Source organism: Coturnix japonica, chromosome 15 (assembly GCF_054131305.1).
Source record: "Coturnix japonica strain WE chromosome 15, WE-NBRP24, whole genome shotgun sequence".
Taxonomy (NCBI): domain Eukaryota; kingdom Metazoa; phylum Chordata; class Aves; order Galliformes; family Phasianidae; genus Coturnix; species Coturnix japonica.
This window is the reverse complement of record NC_140677.1, coordinates 1,184,757-1,203,364: the sequence shown is the minus strand read 5'-3', so window position 1 is coordinate 1,203,364 and position 18,608 is coordinate 1,184,757. Positions and strand designations below refer to the sequence as shown.

The window sequence follows — 18,608 nt, the reverse complement described above, 5'->3', positions numbered from 1 at the left end:
TGCTGACTTCTTATGGCTGTGGTAATTCAGTGTTGGAGTACAATTGACACTATTGCAGATGTTTTAATAGGACTGCTGAATGCACAGAAAACATATTGAGTAAGAAAGTCAGGTCAGTTTTCTAATCTGAAATCTGTTCTCTTAGATACACATCCACACCAGAGAACAGAAGCCGTTGCAGTGGGCTGAATCAGTGTAATTGAGAAAAGATCATAGTCTGATGGATGGCAGTGGATGGAGCTTTGCAAAAGTCATTGCACCAAGGCTTTCCACAATGTGCAGAATGAGGCTTGCAGACAGGCACGTCTCCTGGCAGCAGCCCCAGCAGTGCTCCCCACTGCTGCTCCCACACCCAGCACCAGATCTGAGATTGTAATGATGGGGGGGGATAATAATTTCAAGCATATGAAATTAAGGAATTCCCTAATCCCTGTGCTATGGATTATTATTATTATGCTCCTTATTGTATGCTAATGTTATTTCTGGCACTGGAGCAGCGAGGTTTCAGGAGGCATTTCTGCTGTTGTTGATTTTTACTTCCTGCTGAAGCCAAGTTATGTTACAGGATTTTTTGGTATTATCCTGTATAAAGAATACATTGTAGGAAACCAGCTGTTCTGGTGCTCCGGTCTTGATTAGAGAGCATTAGCTGAAGAGGTATAGTTGAAACTGGCTACCTGTGCTTTTGGGTTGGGTGGGTTTTGCTGTGCCACTAAGCACAGTTACATGTTGATAATGTCTGAGAGCAGATAGAAAGTTTACAGCACATGTTCTAATTGTACAAGTCATCCCTGCTTGTTACTGGTGTAGAACAATTGTCCTGATTCCACATCTGGTGTGGAATATGAAGTTTCCCCTCTCAAGCAGAGCTCTAGAGCCATGCTGACATAGAAGGGCAGCAGATGAAGGGACAGCAAGGCCCAGGTGTAAGCCTCAGCACCAGGGTGGATGCTCAGAGCTGGCTGGGCTGGGCTGCCTTGCATGGTACCCCTGGGCCTGCACAAGGTGGTGCCACGTGCCAGGTCTGGTCCAAGCAGAGGGAGATGTTCTGGTTCAGTGAACAGTAGAAATTTGAGAGTTCATCTACTTCCCCCAGCAGAATCCACGGGGATTGGATTGATAGTATTGAGATAAAGGCTTTTGTCTATAATGAGATCTGAATTAGCATGGGCTGGATAGATGACTGTAACTACATAGCAGTATTATTGGATCTTGAATTTCTTTGTAAAAAGACAATACGTGGATTATATTGCAAAGGGCCCTGATTGTCGTTCTCCTCGTGTTCAAATTACAATATTTACTCTCGCACATTGTTAGCTTTTCTCAGACTCTGATATTTGTCTACTTTCAAATAAAGATCTTATTTGGAGAAACCTTCAGATTCCGCAGCCCCTGTGTGCACAGCAGTGCCTATTCCATGAGCGAACATGGGAGGAGTAATAGCTCTGACCTTGTTCTGGCAAGCCCTGGGTTTACGTCTTTGTCTGCTAGAGACTGATCTGCTTGTTCCGTGCTGCTGAGCTTGTTTGTGAGGGACATGGGCACAGCAGGAGCAGCTGCACTACTGAGCCCTGCACAGGGTGAGGTAGAGGGGGCTGCTGCAGTGTGGTTGAATCAGAATCACTGAATGGCCCATGTTGGAAGGGACCTCAAGGATCATGAAGCTCCAACTCCCGCCCTGCTGCATGCAGGGCCACCAACTTCCACATTTAATACCAACCCAGGCTGCGCAGGGCCTTGAACACCTCCAGGGCTGAGGCATTGTGGGCAGGTACTGCATTGTGGGCATTTCATGGCTATCAGGTTTGTGAGGCTGCTAACTGTGCTCAGGATGTGTGAGGTGTGTGTGGTTTTGGCAGCACTCAGCCAGCTGATGAGTTCTTGTCCAAGTAGCAGCTGCCTGCTCCATACTGCAAGCGTTCTGCTATCTTTAAATTACATCTCTTGTTAATGATGGCTATCAGCAGGTTCTCAACAGTATTATTGTATTAAGTTCCTTTGAAAATGTGCTTAATCCTCCAGAAACTGAACCAATGTCTGCATTCATCTACTGTAAGTGCTGATTAATTGGGATTTTGAAGTCTGTTCATTGTATGAGTTACGTGCCATGGAAATGGTCCTTGCAGCATTCTTTACACTTTTTATCATGTTGCTGGTGTTCTGTGACTACTGGTGACAAAATCATCTGAAGGATAAATGCAGAGGAAAACATGAAAAACAAGTTTTCAGCTCCTTTCCCATTGAAGGGAGTGTTAAGCATCACCCTAACGATGATGCAAAAAGTACAGCCATGAGTTCTTAAAGCTGCACTTCATTTCTGTAGGAGATTATAAAGGAGGACTTCTTTCTCTATGTATTCTTGCTGCTCTGGTGGGTGGGTGGTTGTTGCTTCTTTTTCTTTCTCTCTGTTGCAGTATTTTTCTCTTGTGAAGATTTGCCTGAAGCAAGAGACCTCGCTCTCAGTCTCTTATGAATCACGATGATGAGCACTTGAGACTGTAGTAGGAAGTGAGGTTAAATTATTTGTCATCACCTTCAAACAAGCAAAAAATCCTCATGTCAATAAATTGCTTTTGTGTTTCTCCCTTTTCCTGACATCCCCAGGTACTCCATTTCAAATCTGGGGAACAGAAGTGCATTCTCTCCAAGTCATTCTGTGTGCGTGTGTCTCAGGTGTCATCTTCCTCATTCTTGAAGAAAACAGTTATTATGTGCTTCCCTGAAGATCATAAACTTTGGGATATTTGGCTTTTTTGTGGTTTTTTTTTTTGTTTTTTTTGGGTTTTTTTTGTGTGTTGTTTTCTTTACTTGTTTGTTCTGTTTTTAAAGCCCTCTTTAAGGATTGGGGCCCAGAATATCTGGGTACCCCAGTGCAGATGGAGTTTGCTTCCCTTCTGTGTTACTTGGTGTCTCCCAATCACACGAGGCATTGCTCAGTTTCTTGCTGTACCTGGTGCTCGAGCTCATCTGCTGGCTTCTCTAAGACCCCCAGTGCTGTGCAGCCTGCAGGCCAGCCCCTCTATTGGGAGGTGCACACAGCCAATGCTGAAGCTCCTGGTCCTGCTGCTTTTGTCTGCAAGAAGCTAATGTCTTCTGTGGCTTTTCTTCTCTTCCAGGAATAATTAATAATATAATTTGTATGTACCCCTACATGCTATTCCTGAAGCACATATGTGGTGTATGCAACTTTCTGCTTGGCTCCTCCAGGAAAACCCAATACAGCAAAATGCTCACCAAAACAAAACTGCTGAAGTTGCAGTTAAGGTGGTGCCCTCTGTGTCTGAGCACGGACCCCAGGCATCAGTCTGCTGATGTGCTACTGTGATGTTGGTTTGCTGTCAACTAGAGGGAGCAGGAGGGAGCCCACTCATGTGGGGTTTTCTGAGTCATGAGGTCTGAAGGCAGTTTGCCATGTAAAACATGGCTATTGTTTTGAAGGACATTTGCCAAATCAAATTTAGGCTAAAGTTGTGCCTGCAGTAGTGCCCTCTTCATTAAAAGGCAGCTCAGTGTGTGTTTTTATGAGCAGCACTGTGCTCCTGTTCATTCAGGTTCCCCTACTGTGTAAATGAAATCATGCCTGCCTTTCTGGGTGGGGAGTTGCATTTGACTACATATCCAGGCCGTACACAAACTGTGTGTAAAGCTCAGCAGAATGGCTCTCTGCAGCAGATTCCATCCCTGTTACTGGGAATTCAATTACATTTTCAAATGCAGTTCATCTCTGTGACTTTCATACTTGGGTGTTGTTAATATTGCTTGTTCTTTAAGATGGTTTGCTCAGGTTTCAGCAGATACCTTTGCTGCTGAAGGCTTTCTTTCTGCTGTGTGTTCAGCCAGCTGTGCCTCAGGAACTTAATAAGCCTAATCAGTATTGTTTGTGCGCAGAATTTCAATCCCAGCTCCTCTTCCCTTGGCGTGCATTTCTGTTGCATTGCTAATTTGGTTATGTAGCTGAGCTGAAACCACTTAAAAGCGTTTTCCTTGTCAGGGCTGGAGATGTAATAAGGTCTGTAATCAATGAGAGGGGAGTGAAATGATGAAAACGACAGTATGTGAATCTTCACAGTCTGGAAGCTCTCACTGCTGAATTATTCCCAGAATTTCAGTGTTTCCAACATAGCTGCAATGTAAAACTGAGGCTTTGTTAGAGGGAATCTCAGCCAAAGCAGGTTGAGTAGATGAGGCGTCAGCAGTGTGTGATGGTAGTTAGAGAGGGAAACTATGAAGGGGAAAAAATATAGTTAATTAAGATGTTCATAGAGGGGGGTTGTGTTTTCATTTATTTTGAAGAATGTCACTATTGTGGACAGGGTTGAGCATTTCTTCTGCTTGTAGGATTTCTGGAAGGTGGACAGGAGATACAAAGGCATTTTTCCCTCCTGTATCCCCCAACGTGAGCAGGTCCTTTGTTTGAAAATCCCTAAGGCATTTGCAGGATGATTCTGAGAGCTGTGTCGTGCTTCTGTCCGTGCTTCTGTCCGTGCCCAGCCCTGCAGGAGGGCAGGCAGGGCTGATGGAATGAGTGGGCTGTCGCCCATGGGAAATAATGAATTGCAGTTCTGCTGCTTTCCCCACACAGCTCAGGACACTGAACAAGCAGTAATTATGTTTCACAAATCCCCGGTGATATGGGTAAGTATAATCGCATGTTTGGCAGCTGGACAGATTGAATTATGCAGGTGTTACTTGGCCAAGGCAAGACAAGGTGTTAGCGGGCAATTTCAGAGAAAACTCAAAGGCTCTCAAGTCTCTGTAGTGCCTTGCTTTACGCTCTGGCAGCACTGTGTGGTTTGCAGCAGTTGTCTGCTTCTGTGGCAATAGCAAGAAAGCCGCCTTACTGCCTTTGTTTACCAGGTGATGGTACCAGGTTATACTTATGTCTCAAGGCTGACAGTAAATGCTTAGGGTGCAAGCCCGTTACTTAAGATACTGCATTCCACTCATCTCCGCTGCTGAGCATTTTGGGTCTCTGTGGTCTAATTTCCGAGTTCCCATTTTCCATCTGCAGACCAGTTCTGTCTGTTACGTTTGATGCTGTGGCCCAGCAGATGAGAGGAGCGCTGAGGTTGTGCTTCCAGCCATGCTGGGTGCTGCAGTGACAAACGACTGCCTGAGCTGCTGCAGTTTGTATGGCATCAAGGGTTTGCATTCCTTAAGCTCTCGGCTGTCATAACATTTTAAAGGCAATCAGTGGATTCTGAAGGACGTTTCGATCTCTGCAGGCACAGGGAAGGGGTGTAAAGTCAATACAAACAACCGGAGCTTCCCGAGGCTGTGCTAATAGCAGGTGTGTTCGCGCAGTTCTCTGGAGTGCCCCTTTGGCTGCATCTGAAGTGGTGCTTTCTTCCCCCAGTCTGGCTGTGACTTTCAATTAGAGACTGGGATTTGAAGCACAACAAACCATCAGACTTTAAAATACCAGCTGTGCTTTATTTTTAAACGCTTTCTTCTTTCAAAGCCTCGCTTTGGGAGCCCACAGAGCCTGGTGTTCTCTGTCTGAGGTGGTCCCCGTGGGTTACAGCTCCAAGTTTGTGATAATGGTAGGATTTGTAGAGTCACTTGCGAGAGCTGATGATTCTGCTGTCAAGAATGAAAGATGTCTTCTTTTTTTTTTGTAATTCACTTTAATTAGTAAAATCATAACGTTTCATGTTGTATTGCCTAAAACACACACTGCTTTCCATTACTCCAGGAGACATCAGGAAAGCATCTCTCCTTACTGTCCTTCTGTGTGTGTGATGTGCAGGGCAGGAGCGCATCGGCAAGGACTCCCACTACGAGCAGGAGGGGAAGGTGCAGTTTGTGATCGATGCTGTGTACGCCATGGCACATGCGCTCCACCACATGAGCAAGGATCTGTGTGCCGACTACGCTGGGGTCTGCCCTGAGATGGAGCACGCGGGTGGCAAGAAGCTGCTCAAGTACATCCGCAGCGTTAACTTCAACGGTGAGTGAGAGCTTCTCCATCTGCCCACATGGCTTCTCTTTCCATTCGGTTTCACTCAGTGTATTTATTTGTTCCGTTCAGATGGTGCTTTTGTTATGGAATTTCTCTAGAGTTTGTGGCAGAGGGCCATGTCTATTTAGCATCTGAAAACATCCTACTTTAGTTGAGGTAGATCCGCTACTACTGTGCAAAGACAGAAATTGCTGCTGCTGTTCTCGGATGCCTTCCCAAAGCTTGTGATTTCCCTTGGGAGAAATAGCTGAGTAAATGCCCAAGTTTTTCTTCTTCTTAATATGTCTGTCCCCATTTGTGTTCTTTCCTGTTCTTGGAGCAAACTAACTGAAAGAAATTCTGGTATCTTACCTGACTTAGCTCAGCACTCATGAGAAGAGAGGACAGCTGAAAGGCCAGGATTGCATCTATAATGTAGACAGAGTAATTCCCCCACCTCTATTCCTCTAGTAAGTATTTAGAGGAGTTATAACATCATGTGAATGGGGATGGGATGACTATCCCTTTGTGTGCTTATTGCTTATCTACCAACTTTTTGCCAGTGGATGGTAATGTCTGCAATACCAACCCTTTAGCTGGGCTTTCACATATCTTTATTTGCATTGCACTGTATGAATTAGACCTGAATATTAGGAATATTTCTCTGCCTCTGTACATTTTACTGTAATTTTATTACAGTTGTGTTAACCAACACTTGTCCTGCATCTAGAGGGGGACCAGAGCTGATTGCTTGCAGGGGTAGCATTACAAGAACCTAATGTTATTTCCTCCTCATAAACATTGCTAATGTGTGTTCCTGGAGGTCTGACTGCTCTTCCCTATCTCTGAATAAGATAAAGATCTGAAACTTGACTAAGAGCTGAGAAATACTGTGTGAGACTGGGTGTCTACTGGTGCTCTACTTCCAGAGCTGTTGCATGCTAACTTTGGTTTCCTCATTTGTGTTTTCTTGGTCAGTCCTTTAAAGGATTACCTTTTTTTTTTCTCAATTTATGATTGATTTATATGGCTATATGCTGTTTTTCTTTGCTTGTATACAGGTAAGTGGCATCCAGCACAGGGACTCAAACACAGGTCAGTGTGGGAACAGAAGTGAGAAGAGAGGCATTTGTAGGTCTGGATTGTGTAGTGCTGTTGTGGGAAGGCCTGGGAGCCCTGGGGACAGCAGTGCTGGTGCCCACGTCTGCCTTGGCGTCATGCAGTGGTGGGGCTGCTGGGTTTGCTTCAGTGGCCTTAGTGTTAGCCTTGCCCTTATCCTGCCCTTCTCTAGGTTGATGGTGCAGCCATGCATTTCCTTTCATCAGGGTTAGGGCTTGGAAAACAACATTTGGTCTGTGCTTAATATCTTATTCTGCCAGTCCTCTACCTAAACGTGTAGTAGAAACAGAGCAGAACAGTGCGGGTGCTTTGCCTGGACTGTGAGCTGGAGAGAAAAAAATGCAGCCCATTTCCAAGCCCATCCTGAGCCCATGAGCTGGAGATCCTCTGTGCATTTAATGGCTCTCTCCGTCACAGTGAAGCTGAAGCCCTCTCTCCTGTAAGTGCTTATAGAGCCCCTTCTTCCCTGCGAAGGTAATGGCATTCATGCAGTAAGAGCTCAGGCAACGTTTTAATGAAGAGAGACTGGATTTGCACAAGGAGCTCAGCGTGAATTTTGATATTGTCACATTATCTTTAGAACAGAAAACCTCCAAATACAGAAAACTTAAAACTCCAAGTGCTCGTGCAGTAGGATTCAGAAAATCCCATGGTACAGAGTGGAGGGTGTATTTTTCCCCAGTGAAAAAGCTGAAGGCTTTGTTCATCCGAGCCCTTCAGGTCCTCAAACCACTGTCAACGTGGATGGAATAATAAAGAAACACCTTGGCCAGGCACACCTGCCTACCATCCTGTCCTCCTCCTGTTAATTCATTTCTCATCTCATGGTGATTAAGGGATGGAAATTCTACAAATTCAGTCAGATTGCATCTTTTTCCGAACGCATCCTGCAGGTGAATGGGTGTCATGTGCTCTCCATCTGTGTGCTGAAAGGACAGCTTATTTATTGGGAGCTGAAGATGAATTAAATTGTCATAGCCTCTGAATGAGCGAGGAGCTGCAGCCCACAGGCTACTGCTCAGTTTCTGAAGTGTTTGCTGGAGCTGTAGCAAAATGGTATGAATCTTAGCAGAAGGCAAATAATTCCTACATTATCATTTTAAAAAAAGAAAACTCATCAACCAAATGTTGTCATGAGATCAAGAAGTCAAATAATAAATAGAATCAATTTTGGAAATCCTTTTGTCTCTGTAAGGAGGTTTTCATACATCCCTTATTTTCATGAGTGCACAAAGCAGCTGGAACTGCAGGTAGAGGCTGAAGTGCTGCAGTGATTTAGAGCAGGACAGGAGTGGTTGGGTCTCTCTAGGCAGAGCCCAGCAAAGGCTGCAGAAGGTCTGTGCTTACAAAGCAGGTCCTTGGCTGGGAGTACAATTACTCCAATTTCAAAGCTGGAAAACAGGAGGCTTTGACTTGTCTTCTGGCCTGGGACTATCCCAGTTCTCTGTGTATCTGTAGCTGGTTGTCTATAGCTGTTTCTATGGATGTGGTTTGCAGAATCTTGACAGGTTTGGTTTTTTTCCTATATTATTCTAAAGCAGAAATGGTGGTGACCTGCAGACAGCAACAGTCGTGCACTGCAATCAGGTACCTACATGAGGTCTGGGAGCTGCACTGTGGAGGTGACCCAGCACTGATGCTGTCCTGTGCCAGTCCTGCAGCAGCCATATGCAGCACTGCACTTCAACAGTGGCATTCAAAGTAATCTTTAAAGGCTGCCTATATGCAACAGACAGTGAGGACTGACAAAACATACTACTGCTCCCACAGAGCACAGAAACAGCACAGCTTGGAGTGGTGCTTTGGGGTTGTGCTTTTATTTTTGTCAGTTCTGGGGATAATAAACCAAAACAACAAACAAACAAAAACCCAAACCAGAAACAAGCTTAACTGATAATGTACTGCCTTTTAGAAGTTGTGGAGCTGAGGAATTATGGCCATTCCTCTTCACTCTAAGTGTTTTCATCCTAAATGTGTTCCATCTACGTGAATCTGTAATGACGATTAAATATCAGCCTTGTGCTCGTAGGGAAATGGAGAGGAGAGATCTCTGTGGAAGATTTTTTGTACCAGCCTTTGAACTGAATCCACATCTAATCTCTGAGGCTTGCAGGATAGACAGGAAGCCATTTAGCAGGGCTGCAATGAAAACTATGCTAATTTACTCCTTCACATTTTCTATTGCTCTCTGGAATTCAATGAAGAATGGGAATCATGAAGAAAACCATAATCTTAAAGTTCAGTGCTACTACAGGAGAGATTTTTCATTGCTTTGGGGGAAAAAAAAGAGAAAATAAGTTGTGCAGAAGGAAGCAGCTTGGAATATAGAGATGCTGGAGCTGAAATCTTCAATCTTGACACAATATTACTCTGCCACACTGAAGCCTATTTTAATGTAAGTTGTAATAAATGTGACCCTTAAAGGAGCAGCATTGATCTAAATTCTCCTTTAGGAAAGGGTTCGCTTCTGACACTGTGGCAATTAAAATACAGGTGCCCTGGGGAGCACTTACCCATGCAAGGACTGGGAGTGGTTGATAGCAGCACTGGGCGTCAGTGCAGGGCAGCTCTGCTCAGCAGCAGCATAGGGGAACTCTGGAGGGATGCTTGCTTTGCTGCTGCCCTGCATCCCAGCCCTGTGCTGGTTACCCTGGTACGTGGCAGTAGAAGCAGTGCAGCATCCTGATCTGAACAGCTCCAACCCGAGGTGCTTTTCAGCCCGTGTCAGTTTCAGAGAGACTCAATAAGGGGAGCACACAAGGAGTGATCTTCCTATAGTTTAGTCTGTTCTTTTCCACCCCAACTGCATGCTGATTACAGGAATAAGAACATATTGTGGAGGAGGAAGCTATTTCTGGATGCCAATCAAGATTCACTAGACCTGGGCTGACTTCTGACAGCAGTATCTCTCAGAAGCAGATGGAACATTTTCTGGAGGGAAAAAAAATCATTTAGAGGCTCCATTCACAAGTGTGATTTTCAGTAAAGAACTCCCTAAGGAAAGAGAGATGGGGAGGGAGGCTGGAGGGCAGGAAAAAAAGCCTTCTGATATTTCTTGCTGTTTGCAAGGCTCGAGAGAAGGAAAGCTGATCTGGTTTTGCTTCATTTTATTTTTAGTTGGTGGGGTTGGGCAGTAGTGATTAATCAGGGAAGAGGACTAGGATTATTCCAGTGTGTCCAGAAGTATCTGCGTTAGATGGCTTGGTGGTAGATAGCCAATGCCTGAAATACATTGACAGGCTGAAAGCTCCCAGCCGTGACTAAATAAAATAGCTGTTGTAAAGCTTTGGCTTTTTCTTTTTCTCTTTTTCTTTCTTTTTCTTTTCTTTTTTTCTTTCTTTTCTTTTTTTTTTTTTTTTTTTTTTTGTTGGATTTGGTCTTGTTTCCTTCCCCCAGGCAGTGCTGGCACTCCAGTGATGTTTAACAAAAATGGTGATGCACCGGGGCGCTACGACATCTTCCAGTACCACACCACCAACACCAGCACCCCGGGATACCGCCTGGTCGGACAGTGGACGGATGACCTCCAGCTCAACGTGAGTCCATGCCAGTTTTTCCTCACTCATTTCTTTGCTTTCAGGTACAGTGATTAAATGGTTTGGTTCTGTTTTCTCTCCTTCCCCTCCATGCAGGAAGTAACTTAATTACTACTTCTCTGCAGCTGTGCAGTGCATTATTTCTTGCATCTCTCCTGACACCTTTTCTCTGTACTGTGAGTACCAGAGCTCTGCAGACGGATAAGGACATCAGGCAGTCATGCAAATTTTATTACCTTTGTATGTCTGGAGTCCCTCGTTGCCATGCTGGAAAATGAAGCAGTAATGCGCTGTGGTTTGAAACCGATGGGCTTTCATTTGTAGATGCTCTCCAGTTTTTCTGTTTTTAAGCAAGCTGAAATGAAGTATTTCTTGAGTGACTCACTTCTTCTGTGTTACTTTTAAGTGAAAGGCATCCATATGAATGAGATACCTCTTTTGTAATGATGCCTGAAAGAAAAGTAAGGATGTAAGAATAGGTGATCAAAGATTCCCCAGGCATTTTGATGTTGCCCAGATGAACAAACAAATATGACTGTTGTCTGAGAAAGCTGGGAGCTCTTGTCAGCTCTATCCACGTGAGGGTGATGACAGGTCCCTGGCCTACAGATCTGGGCTCAGGCATCCTGCTTGATGTTGTGCATGTGCTTGGGCCCCATATACATGGGGGAGATGGGCAGGTTTAACCATGTAGCTCTTTGACTCCCAGAGAGATGATACCTCCAGTCCAATCTGACTGTTCTTTAACAACAGAAGCTACACATAGCCAGGGTGTTGCTGAAGAAGAATACTAATTGCTACAAAAGGCTTTTCTTTCCTCTCCTGGTACAAACAGTAGTTAATGTGGATTATAAAGGGTGCAGCCTTTAAGACTAACCACAATGTTGTGCTCTTCTGGAATTCTGATGCTCTTTGATTTGCTGCATGCTATTTCAGTCTTTTACAACTTCTGATGCTTGACTCCCTTATAAACTTGGAATTCACAATTCTTTTAGTGAAAATGTTAATATTTTATTAAGTAAATCTTTATATAAACTACGCATCCTGGCTCATTAATATTTAAAACTAAATTAATGGAGCTTGATTTGTATTCCTGCCGTTGTGCTCCGTGTTTCCATAAAAAGCATTCCTCACCCTCATCTCCTGAAGGCTACAGTGTTGTGTCAATAGCTGAGACTGTCTCAGTAACTCCTCTTTTCCTCACTCACAGGATTAGCTTTGATATGACAGTCCCTGTGTGTTTTTTCTTACAATAATAAGGAACATTCTGGAGTTTAGAGGAGTCAAGGATGCCCTAAAATAACCAAACAAAATAGAAGCTGCTATTAACTGTCTCCCAGGAAAACTGCCAAAGTCTGCAATTTACTTTCAGTAATGAATGTCGAGGTAACGCTTCAGGATATTTTCCTAATTCTCATTTCTTTAATGCCAACAGAAGAGGGGAGACAAAGGATGGTTGGTGAGAGTGCTGATTTTAATTTAGAAAACGCTGAAATGGTGCTTTGTTTTGCATGAGATTTGCCATTTGGGGCCGTCTGGTTTAGTTCTGTGTGTCCAAATCCCCTCCGTTACAAAAGATAGACGTTGTTCTGCCCAGTTATGCTGCCATTAATGGTAAGGGAGTTCCAGGCCTCAAAAGTGGTAGGTAAATAAGTGCTAAAGGCTGACCTAGTTGAGTAATGTGTTTTTCTTTACCATTGTCCACATTTGAAGAAGAACATTTTGCCATTATTTCATTATTTTTCCCTTGGAAGCAGTGTTGCTATTCAGTCTATAGTCAGTCCAGTCCTGAAATGGTGTATATTGTCCTCCTGTTCTCACTCTAATGTAGTGAGAGGCAGAAGTATGGAATCATGATGCTGATTAATCTTGATTAGCTGCACCATATTCTTTTTCATGTAGAACTTGACACTAACTGCTGACTTCTCTTTTTCTGTTGCAAAAGACAGTAGATAGGCTGAGGAGATCTTTAGCAACATATATTTACAAGTCTTACAATAAGCCACACCAGTTTGTTTTCTCATTGCTATCATCAGTTTATAAACCTGGTTTTTTGAGATGTCTGAGATTGTGTTTCTCTAAATCCCAGTTGCTTCTCCACATCTTTGTATCCCGTTCTCTTTCTTGTCTGGCAGCAGTGTTGGCTGAAAGCAGATGTCTGCTCCTCGCGCACAGGAGTCAGGCTCTGATCTGCCTATAGCATAAGTGAGGTGTCTCCTCTGAGTGCAGCTGACTCACCCTGCATTTACGTTTCTGTATCTGAGGTCAGAATTTTATTGATTACCAAGAAAATACCTTATCCCTCTCACTGCAGCAAAGTTGGGCCATAACGTACTTTTTACATAAGGCCAATATAATTTCCAAGTTTTCTTTCACTTGCTTGATCTCAAGCAATCTAACACAGCTTAGCCTAGCGCTCAAGGCATGATTTAGTAAAAGCGTTGGCTGTATTTCACAGATATCTACGCAAGGATAAAATGAGCAGATGTCTAATTTTAAATGGTTTGGCCAGTGTTCCATGAAAAACTGATGCAGTGCTGTGTTCTCCCTGCAGTGAGGTTGATTACATGATGCCCCACCATCTCCCGCAGGAGGTCACGGCAGAGCATGTCACGAGGGTTATGTCAAGTTCTGTCAACCCCCACTCAGCCCCTGGCACACAGATTCGGTAAACAGTATTTATAATGTGTGCCCTCTTATGGTTTGAAATGCCTTCCCTGGATTTTAGGGTTGGAAACTTGGCCAGCTGCGTCCCCACTGACATGCAGTCTTGTGAACCCCGACCCTGCTCAATGGCAGAGGTGCAGCCCGTGCAATTAGATGAGAGCACTGCTGGCCTATGTTCTAGGTTTCCTGGACTCTCCTGTACTTCTCCAGGGCTGAGAGTGTGCTCATGTATTACTACACATATATATAACTTGTATTTATAAAATAAAAGCATCAGCATAAGGAGAACTATTTTGAATGTGTTTCAGAAAAATCTACTGATGGGAAGGAGGAAATATACCGTGGGGAGAAGATGTCAGATAGCAGCTGGGTTTTGTTTGCTTTGCTTTTACACTGAGTAACTTTTAGCGTGCGGAGGATTTTGTTTTTGTTGTGTTATTGTTTGTTTTAATAACTTGATTACCATCATTTGTGCTATTCATGCAGTAAGAAATAGGGGAGCTTGCCATGGGTTAAGGATGAAGGCAGAATGGCCAAGAGACTCAGTTTTCGTGTCTTAAATTGGAACTTTGAATTTTAGAAAGGCAGTGAACTGTCTGTGCTGTTTTACCCCACAGATCCTGTAATGGGTACCTTCCTGATGTGTGTGCCTCTGTTAGAGGTTGGCCAATGGAAGGCAATTAGAAATGCCAGGAACTGACTGACTTCTGTGAATGCGACTTCCAGTGCTTTGAGGTACCTGGAAAGGACAAACATGGCTTTCCTGGAGGAGCTGATGTTCCTGAAGGAAGAAGAAATGGGTTGTCTCTAGACGAATGGGGGGTTCTCATGGGAGATGTAGTGATACTGCTTCTCTTTCTCTATATAGTTAACTCAGCATACCTCGGGTTTATTATGTTTTCATGTCCAAACCTCTGCAACTGCCCTTGAGCTGTCAAAATCCAAAAGTAAAGGGAATAGAATGCCCATGAATTTGCTGAATTTTGTTTTTCCAAGCATTTGTCTATTGCATACCCCAGCACAGCAGCATTCTTTATCATGTTCCCTCAGACTCTATCCCATTCTTGTCTCCACCATTTCCCTGCAGTTCTTAAACTCGTTCCCACACCCCTGTACCATTTGCTGCAGAAGCAGCATCCTGCATTGTGGCTGTCTTTGAACAGCTTTTTTCTTCCATCTCTACCCTGCTTTCCTGTTTTGCATTGACAAGCTCTTGGGTGTCATTAAAGCCAAAGCTATTTGCAGTTGGCAGTTTGTTGTATGGTTTAATCCCTCTGAGCTTGGGCTTGGTGAAGCTGTGCCAGCACCATGGCAGCAGCACTGTGAGCAGGCTGGTGAAACCCGTCCCATGAGGTCTGGGCCCTTGCAGAGGGAACAAACGAGTTGTTGGCACTGAGGTCCCCCATGATGAGCTGTAGGTCTGGGCTGAGAGCTGTGCCTCTCATCTATTGGTGTCCGTGTAGGTTGCATCATATTGTTCTAATTACATCAGCATCACCTGCTCAGTGCTGTGGTGCATAAAGGTGCCCCCCACTGGGCAGCTGGGTGCTGGTCTGAGACTGAAGTGCATTTCAGGATGATTGAAGGTGCATCCCCAGCTGATAAAGAGCAGAGGTGGGAAACGTGTTGCTCTGCTCACTGCTATACTACAGGGATATTGCAGGGAGCCCCAGCTCGAAACGCATGTCACTTGCAAAGCATCAGACTGAGTTCACTGTTAGTTCCAAGTGAAATTAAAATGTTTCTTATTAACTTTTTTGTAAGCAGGAACAAATACATATTAAAGATGCCTAAAAACCCTGTGTGCGAAAATGAACAAACAAATCTGTATTGTTTTAATGAGGTGCTCTTGAATGGTAAATAGTTTAGCAGCATTAAGCAGTGCAGATGTTGAAACATGACTGCCACCTGAATAGAGCCTTTGTGTGCAGAGTCAGAAGGCCAATGGTTGGGCAATTTCTTGCTCTTCCTATAATCTCCTCCAGCAGGAAGTGATTTATCACAGCAATCTTTCTAAACAAGTGCTTAGAAGATGAATTGTATTGATAATTATCAATAGTGTTCCATAAATATGTACACTGTGTGAATCTAACTCCTTATAAATCCTGGTTCATGTTCTGTAGTGCAAAGGAAACCACTCTGTGCTTATTAATAAACTCCCTCATCCTTGGGAAATAGCTGTGCTGTGCTGTTTTCTTCGCTGGGGGTTCAGTGCAGTGATATAGAGGAGAGGGAATATAGACAGAAAACAGCCGTGTTTTCAAGTAACATCCATGACCCCCCATGTCTCTGGATGTACAGGAGTAGGGAGCTGACCCGGTTCTGAGGGTGGTTATTGGGCAGCAGTGCGACTTCCACACTGGGATTCTTTTTTTCCCCACAAGTATATTAGATAACTTTGTTATCATCTGTTCAATACCTGTTCAGCTATTTCTGCTCAGTCTAATCTATTTAAATGCCACAAACCTCTCTGTAACAGAATTTGAAAATATTTTAAATAGAGAGCTAACAGAAAGAATAACATGTCTGATCTTCTGGCAGGAGACCTACACGTACAGATCTCTTAGTGAAATACCCAGAATAGCAGCCAGATCCAAGCAGCCATTCAACAGTGTTCAGTGCTCAGTGATAGTCCTGGAGCTTACTTGCCATACTTGGAAGTCACAAGAACTATATATTACATATGTATATCTATACATATATATGTATATGTGTGCATATACATATATATGCACACCATATATATATATATATATACATATATATATATATATGGTTTTTTTTAAGTAAAGTTTTTTTTAAGTAAGTTTTATTCTGTGGTTTGAGCTTTCTATTTAAATCTGTACTACATGTAAGTAGGAGGCAATAGTTAAATTTTGCACCTCACTCTGAAAACTAACTCAGACTTGGGATTAAAGATGTGAAATGTCATTTCTTGTTTGTTATTGACCCATTTCACTTAGACGGTAATGTATTCTGCATGATCTGCGCTACCTTAGGCAAAGCAAAGTGAATTAAGCTATACCAGCTTTTGGTAACCATGAGCATCAGTATAATTTTCTCCAGGTCTAAGAATATCACAAGGTAAAATGTTAGTAAGGACATAAATGCTACGAGAAACCAGACTGAGAGTGTACTTAAGATAATTCATCTTGAACCGCTGGGCTCACTCATCTGAGCTGTCTGATGGGACCTGAGATGGTCTATGGGATCCACTCAGATACCTGAGAAAGATTAAATGCAGGGTTATCTGGGTGAAGCTTCCAGCTCCTGTCTTTCAGCTTTTTTGTGCAAAGAATTTTAGGGAATTACATTAACAGACAGGGGAATGGTTGGTGGTGTCCTGTTTTTGAGGCCCCAAAGCACAATCCAGCTGTGTTTTGTAAAACGAAATGTTGAGACCATACAGATGTGAGCATTGGGGATAGAAGAATGGAATTATGAGTTATGATGGTTATGTAATACTGCTCTCATTTACTTTAGAGGGAAGGCAGAAATTCCATAAAGGGTTTTCAACAGGCTCTGCCCACACCAGGACTGTGTGAATGGTCATTAGAATTTCCAATGATTAAGCAAATTATAAAGGTTCTCAAAGGAGTCCATGCACTGAGTGGGTCAAAAATAATCATTTTTAAATGTCCCTGGATACTAACTTACATAGAAAATCGATGTGGTTTGCAGGAAGAGAACAATATTGGGTATGTAGTATGCATCACAATGTGTCTCAGGCTAGTCATTTGTATGGTAGGCAATAACAGCCCCAAATAGAGCTGAAAAGTGCCTTTAGTTTGCACTTAAAAGAGGCTTTCCCTGAAGTTTGTTTTGTTTCACTGTTTGCTTGCTTCTTCTTCCAGTGATCTGAAAATGTACTTTTAATATGAAAATGCTGCAGTAAATTATTCCCATGAAACAACCTTGTTTACTTGTTAATTACACCTTTTTATGATATGGAGAGTGTGTATTTGACCATTAAATGTGGCATCTGAGCATCCAGCTCCCAATAGCAGCTAGAAATGTTGCCTATAATGAGGTATTTTGTTCCATTCTCACACAGTCTGTCTTTCAGACAGGCAGATGAAACGATACCAGCAGTATGGACTTCACTTCCATCGGCAAAAGCCAAAGCTTGGATGATTTTTCTTTCAGAAAAACAACTGGAAAAAACAGCACAGGCTGTTCTCTGCTAGTTGGGATGCCTCTGCAACTGTAATGCATTGCTGCATTCCAGGGGGGAGGAAAGGAAGGTTGTCTGTGCTGCAAAGGATGCCCAGCGGAGATAGTGGCATATTGAGGGTGCTCAGCAGGATGATGAGAAAATTACTGTACAATTGATGCTGATCCTTTAAAAAGGGAAGACCAGGACCAAATAATTTGACTAGCACATACTGGTCTTTGAATCAGCTTGGAAATTAGTAGGATAAATAAACTGAAGCATTTTGAGTTGGCAGGCACTTCAAGATAAATGCTATCCAAATTACACACCTGCCATTTGGTACATCTCTAGTTATTACCCTTTCCATTTTGAAAGTAATATATCAGATTTGGCAGATGTATTTCTTTTTTGCAACCGTAAATAACAGAAAAAGAAGTTATTAGCTCATAAGCAGAGATAAATAAGCATCAAGGGATAATCCTTTTTGAAAACCTGGGTAAGGTCAGCTCATGGCCATACCATGAAAAATAACTCTGAAAATGAGTTCTGGGGAGAAAAACCAGAATTCCTGCCTTTGCTTCTAGCTGCCCTTGTCATCTCATCTTGTTATTGGGAACTTGAACTTGAAAAATTCTGAGTATTACGAACGTATTAGAACAGAACATTTGATTTCAACTGTTCACTTAAATACTAAGCAATTACTTTGACCCAATATCAAGCTGGTTTTTAGGTGGTTTGGTACTTTGGATTGAGGGATCTTTGTCATCCTGCACAATTGAATCCCTTTAGTCTCCATTTCTAGGACAGCCATGGAGCAACTGCAGAGCTTCAGATACCCAGGGAAGGTCTGTTTGAGTCCTTGGTTATGTACAGAAAGCTGCATGTGCTGCTGCCTTGGCTTTCATCTCGCTCTGCTATACCTTCATTATGCCGTAGCAGAGCTTCCTCCATCCTATTTAGCACGTGCTGCTGCATTTGCTGCTCCTTACAGATGTTGGGGTGGAAGCAGCAGGGGGGTTGTGGGACCATTTCAGCCCTCTTTGTCAGGAGCCAGGTGTGAGGTTCCCTTATCTAATTGTTTATTGCGTACTTCATGACTTTTAAGTTTCTTACTTTTATTCTAGTGGCAGCGTGGGTATATTTGAAATAAGACATGCACCATTGTGTCCAACCATCCTGAAAAGCAGATGGA

General features: G+C 43.3%; 1 protein-coding gene across 13 annotated transcripts in view; it reads left to right on the top strand.

Moving 5' to 3' along the window:
- Positions 1-18,608, top strand: part of GRM7 (glutamate metabotropic receptor 7) — a 210,660-nt gene that overhangs the window by 134,709 nt on the left and 57,343 nt on the right. For 6 of the 13 annotated variants that reach the window (XR_014934771.1, XM_032447244.2, XM_015875339.3 and 3 more), the window contains exons 6-7: positions 5,750-5,950; positions 10,457-10,596. Coding sequence is in view for 10 of the 13 variants with exons in the window: in XM_032447244.2 (XP_032303135.2) it covers positions 5,750-5,950; positions 10,457-10,596 (341 nt within the window). In the remaining 3 variants the exon portion in view is untranslated. Of the gene's footprint in view, positions 1-5,749; positions 5,951-10,456; positions 10,641-11,806; positions 11,828-12,734; positions 12,988-13,880; positions 15,439-18,608 lie in introns of those variants that run through there. The other 7 variants (XR_014934770.1, XR_014934772.1, XM_085516724.1 and 4 more) reach the window with 5 other exon arrangements.